Genomic DNA, 6,000 nt, shown 5'->3' with positions numbered 1-6,000 from the left:
CCCACCCCCCCCACACACACACGGATACACACAACCTACTCCAAAGGGGCGGCAGTAGCTCAGGGGGTAGAGCGGGTTGGCTGGTAACCGCAAGGTTGCTAGTTCGATCCCCCGGCTCCTCCTAGCTGAGTGTCGAGGTGTCCCTGAGCAGGGGACCCAACCCTTACTACTCCCGACGAGCCGGCTGTCACCTTGCATGGGACATAAATGCAGTCCATTTACAATTCCAAATCACACAAATCCCAACCACATGCTCTTCCTCCTGTACCCCCCCCCCCCCCCACTGGGTACCTGGAGAGGTATGTTTGGTTTCTCCCACAGCTCCCGCAGACTCCAAACCACAGCCAGGCCTCCTCTGAGGGAACACTAAAACACAAACCTCAACATTAGAATCACTTCCCGTCAGGTTTAGAGCTTTCAATGAGGACCAGAGGATAAGTGAACAAGAGAGTTTTTTTTATTATGACAACAGCTGAGTCATTCAGGGCCATGAATCCATACTGGCAAATAGTCAAGATGCTAATGTCTCTTTCTGTATTCAAACCACTTCCTGATATTGAGCGGCTAAATAGCAAATGGGTCAAGCAAACTCATGCTAATATTCCCCCCAAAACTAGCCTTTACTTTCTATATTCAAACCACATCCTGATATTGAGTGGCAAAATAGCAAATAGGTCAAACAAACTCATGCTAATATCCCTTCAAAACGTTCCTTTTCTGGTTCAACACAGTGAGGATAATAACTGGCGGGTACAGGCCGAATCAGCTGAAGGATTACTGTCCCTTTATTATCCCGGTTGTGCTGTGTATTATCCCAGTAGTGCTGCGATGGGGAAAGAACTTGGTGAAGTGTTGTTCGATCGTGTTCGATTCCCACTGGTACCACCGTTGCTTAGCATGTACACGCTCTCCCTGTGTGCCGGGCTACAGGTGCAGTCTTCGGTGGCGGTGGGGACCCCTGACTACATCTCTCCAGAGATCCTGCAGGCCATGGAGGACGGCAAGGGGAAGTACGGGCCCGAGTGTGACTGGTGGTCCCTGGGGGTCTGCATGTACGAGATGCTGTACGGAGAGACCCCCTTCTACGCAGAGTCCCTGGTGGAGACATACGGAAAGATCATGAACCACAAGGTGAGGTCCAGGGAGTTTGGTTTTAGCTCAAGGGGGGGTGGTGAGGTGCGTTCCAATAGTTGTTCTATAGCAATTGCTCCTGCCCATGCTTCAAAAATCTCCAGATGTACTCCTCAGTACTACTCATGATACCCACCGTTCCAATGTTAAGTAGTCATAATAATATTAATCATAACAAATTTTTGTCATTTAGCTTTTTCTAGGTACTCAAAGACACACAAAAGCAAACAAACAAGTACAAGGTATTCAAACATTAAAAAGTGTATGAAGTAAGAGGCAGAAAAAGGGGCAAAGAAGAACGTAGCCAACTAGAGGTGCAGCTTAAAGAGCAATAGGACAGGAATGTAGGAGAACGTTTTGGAATGCACCCCAGGTGTTTGTTGTTGCTTGTGTTGGGTGATCTATGCCAATTATTTTGTTTTGTTTGTGGAATTTATGGAATTGTTACTAAATCTGGACGCAACCAGCTATAGAACACTTGGTCAGGGAGTATTCCTGCAGAGCGGGAAATATATCCCACAGGAATGACTGCTTTAGTCATGTAAATATCTGGAAATATAGTCACTATGGTAACGTGTATTTACGTGCTAATGCATCTCCTGGGAAGAATAGATGATGCATTTCAAACATATTTCAGATTTCGACCCAACTATTGACCCAGGATTACAGTGTATGTGTTTTCTATTCCAACCAAAACCACAAGCACACATAGCAACTCGTGTGCGTAGTACATAGCGAGGACAAAAGTGGTCGTACTTCAGTAAGCCTCCCAACAGAAATATTTTAATGGAGCACAGCAGGAGCCCAGACAATAGATGTTTTGTAACTGCTTATTCACGGCTGTCTTATTTTAGGACGACCCGGCGCCTTCCTCTGCCAAAGGGAGAGAGTACTGAAAGAGAAAACACAGCCGAGTGTATTTTTAACGGCTTTTAATGTGTTATTCACCGCCGTCTGTTCGTTATCAGCCTCATCGGCCCCACGGTCGTGTTGTCCTACTGTTTGATCCTTTTAAAACACAGAGACTCAAAGCACTTACCGTGTGTTTTGCATTTTCTTAATTGTCCCGTCCTCCTCTTAAACACGCACACGACGACACGCACGCACACACATAAACACACGCACACATTCACACACACACCTTAACACATGCACTAACACATATACATACACATTAACACATACACTAACACATACACATTCATATACACATTAACACGCACACACACACACACACATTTACACAAACACATTAACACACACAATAAACATCACAGGAGCGGTTTCAGTTCCCGCAGCAGGTAGCCGATGTGTCGGAGGAAGCAAAGGACCTGATTCGCCGGCTCATCTGCAGCCGGGAGCACCGATTGGGTCAGAATGGCATAGAAGACTTCAAGCAACACCCCTTCTTCTCTGGTACGGATACAAGCTTTACTCACTCACTCACTCACTCACTCACTCACTCACTCACTCACTCACACTCCCTGCTGAAAGATTCTGGGTGTGAACCCTTATGTCTACCTGTTGGCATCCTTGAGGAAGATGCCTTTACCCCTACCTACCTACCCCCCTACCTACATATAGAAATGTACCAAGTCAGTTGGATACAAACGTATAAATAGCTATCTTCCGCGTCTATCTTCCGCGTGTCGCTGATGTACAAGCAGTGTGAGAATGGCACGGGAACATTAGCTAAAGTGCTTGTTAGCATTCCTTTCTCATGCCAACAAGTGCTTTGAGTGCATTAGCTTGGTGCTAGTGGCGCTGGTTAGTTTCAGTGAGGTTTACAGAGCCCCCAGGCCTGTTCTGGAGGGTCTGAAGGACACACTTTAGAAGTCACACGCATACGGAGGGTCATAAGTGCTTGGCACCGTGCTGTCCCCTAACTACGGGATAATACAACAACACAATAACTTTCAATAACCACCAAGCAGGCTAAATATATCGGCTCGACATCTTTGATCAGAAATTATGTCTTGAAACGGAACTGTATGTATGATATTAGTGTATGATTAATGGGTATATTTTCAATCTTGTTTTTTTTTTTGTATTTTAGTCACTTTTATTTTAGTCATTTTATTACAAATTACGTCTTGAAATAGAACTATTACGATATTAAAGGCATTATTGCTGAGCTACAGGATACTTTGCGGTTTTATTTCTCATCCTTCGTTATTTTAGTAAAATATCGTCATGCTAATTCTCCACTTCTGCTCAGGCATTGACTGGGACAACATCCGCAACTGTGAGGCCCCCTACATCCCGGAGGTCAGCAGCCCCACAGACACGTCAAACTTCGACGTGGACGACGACTGTCTCAAAAATTCGGTAAGACCGCTCGGGTCTATCAGATGACCTTGGTAAAGCTATGCCAAGCACTCAGGGCCGTGTGTGTTTTTATTTTTCTTACACACTGACTCAATGTTTTCTAACCAAGTCCAGCCATCGTAGAAGGGAAAACAATCCAAGTCACGGCCAACCCATTGTTCTGCTGTATACACAATGTCACAACTCGACAATAAAACCTGACAAAAAACAACTTCCCTGGTTCCTAAATAGGAGATCTCTCTCTCCCAGTCCCACTGCCCGACGGTACCTCCTTTTTTAGTCATGCCAGGCTTCATAGACAAATGCATCATTCACTCTGTCTCTCCCTGTCTCTCTCCCCCCTCTCTCCCCCCCCCACCCCCCCCCCCCCCTTTAGTTTCTCGCTGTATGTAATCCTCCTTTGTTTATCTTCGAAGCAGGACCATAGCCAAGATTACTCTGTGAGCAAGCAAATCCATGCAAATTTGTCCGCACTGCTCATCACTGACACACGCACACGCACGCACACGGTTACGAACCACCTGTGCTAAAAATAATTGACAGATTCAAAAATAAAACCTTGTATTTATGGCACACTTTTCATTACCTAAACCTTTTAAAGTGGCTATTGAAAGCTGTATTTCAATCAACGCTTACAGGGATTAGGTTTCGGACGGAAGTAGAGACATTTGCTAAACCCTCGGATGTGAGCTGAGAGTACATTGAACAGTTGGATTCGCCATGCCAACGCTCCATACTGGAAAAGCCTTGCGGTCTGTTTACAACTGAACCTCTCAAATGCTCAACGGCCGTGACTGAGTCAGGGGAAATTCATGACGACACCAAGGGCTGTGCTTGAGGATATTCTCTCTCTCCCCCTCTCCCTCCCCCATCCCCTTGATTGCCTCTCTCCGCGATCGTGACTCTGTGACCGCTAACCCTAAATGTCGTGGTTTCTTCCAGGAGACCATGCCCCCTCCCTCGCACACGGCGTTCTCGGGTCACCACCTGCCCTTCGTGGGCTTCACCTACACCAGTAAATGGTAAGTGTTACTGAATACTGACCCTGTATCTTCATATGACTTAATTTCATCTTTCACTGAAGAGAGAGAACATTCCTTTGAGCGTCAAGGGAGCACGTTTGGTGACCTTGCAAGTAAATTCATCCTACCACAGTTTGATATGCAACTTTTCATATTATTTTCATATTCGTCATAGGTCAGAGGGCAAATAGAACACAATGCAGCTAAACCTAATTAACTTGTTTATTGAATATTTTTGCAGTGAAACTGAATACTTTAAAGCTTTCAATATGTATAGCGTGGTAGGACAACCACAGCCCAGCCCGACATCCCCTCTTGCTTCATTGTCTCCGAGGTCTACTGCTTTGGCCCCCATTTTGTGTTATTTTCGACTCTTTCGGTCAAATAGGGTGACACAAAACGTCCAGCCCACGTTTACAAGACTGTCAAAGGCATCAGTTACACTTTTCTGACATTCCTCTTGGTATGCATCGGCCAGGAATACATGACAATGAAAGTAAAACAATGATTTAGTATATATTGGAATGGCTGTCTGAAAAGGCCTCAAATTAAATTGTGTTTAAAGAGTAGCAGAGTTGATCTTTCTTCAGTAAAACAGGGCTGTCCCCGGCTCACAGAAGCTCTCTCACTGACCGTGAGAAAGTTGAAAGACTATTAGCTGAAGGCTGAGTGGTGACGATCATTCCCTCTCTCTTGCTCTCTTTCTTATGGTCTTTCTCTCTATTTCTCTAATGCTCACTCTCACTCTCTCACATGCCCATTTCTTTATCCCTCCATCCACATGCCCCCTCCAACTTTATTCACTCTCTCTCCCCTGACCTTTTATTCCTGTCCCCCCCTTTTTTAAACCATTTCTTATCTTACATTTTCCTTCCATCACCTCCTTCACATCTCTCTTTTGCTTGCTCTCTCGCTCTCCTCTTACCCTTCTCTCCCCCCCCCCTCTCCCTCCATTGCACTCCCCCAATGAGTGGCCTGTCACATATCCGCCGACAGGACATTTCTTATCGAGGTTCCTTCATCGCCTCCTCATCCTCGTCTTCCTCCTCTTCTTCCTCCCACGACTGAGCCTCCTTTTTGTGGAAGTCTGAGCCAGCTGCTAGCTCACATCGGATCCAGTATTCACTGGAACCAGGTTCACACAGAACATGTCAACTGAGTTATTTCACTCCGACACCCCCTCCCCCCCTCCCCATCCAGGCATTAAGATGGACACAGGAAGTGTGTCTGTCCCCCAACAAATATATGAGGGTGTAACAGGAAGAGACTAGAACGGAATGTACTGGAACTTCTGAGACTTTGTTCTTAGCTTCTTAGCCCATGTGCCCTGTGATGTTATTGTTATCATTATGTTGACTAATACCTAGTCACATGACACTCAGGCCTCTCTGTGATAGGAGGATTCTTAAAAGGTAATCAGGAAGAGTCTAAACTGAAGAGGAGTCGCATTTGAATCACATATTAAGTACCATTAATAAAAGGCAATAATATAAAAGAAAATGGTTGAATAATGGTAAAA

At 45.4% G+C, this 6,000-nt stretch overlaps 1 protein-coding gene across 3 annotated transcripts in view; it reads left to right on the top strand.

Moving 5' to 3' along the window:
• The first annotated feature begins 772 nt into the window (after window positions 1-772).
• cdc42bpab (CDC42 binding protein kinase alpha (DMPK-like) b) overlaps window positions 773-6,000 on the top strand; it is a 34,563-nt gene continuing 29,335 nt past the window's right edge. The window contains exons 1-4 of one of the 3 annotated variants that reach the window (XM_084483514.1): window positions 773-1,131; window positions 2,409-2,547; window positions 3,350-3,459; window positions 4,402-4,481. In XM_084483514.1, coding sequence (XP_084339640.1) covers window positions 829-1,131; window positions 2,409-2,547; window positions 3,350-3,459; window positions 4,402-4,481 — 632 coding nt within the window. In that variant the 5' untranslated portion in view covers window positions 773-828. The remainder of the gene's footprint in view (window positions 1,132-2,408; window positions 2,548-3,349; window positions 3,460-4,401; window positions 4,482-6,000) is intronic. The other 2 variants (XM_084483513.1, XM_084483515.1) reach the window with 2 other exon arrangements.

This window comes from Micromesistius poutassou, assembly GCF_964030765.1.
Source record: "Micromesistius poutassou genome assembly, chromosome: 19".
Classification (NCBI taxonomy): domain Eukaryota; kingdom Metazoa; phylum Chordata; class Actinopteri; order Gadiformes; family Gadidae; genus Micromesistius; species Micromesistius poutassou.
The sequence above is the reverse complement of the archived record's forward strand: the minus strand, read 5'-3'. Positions and strand labels throughout refer to the sequence as shown.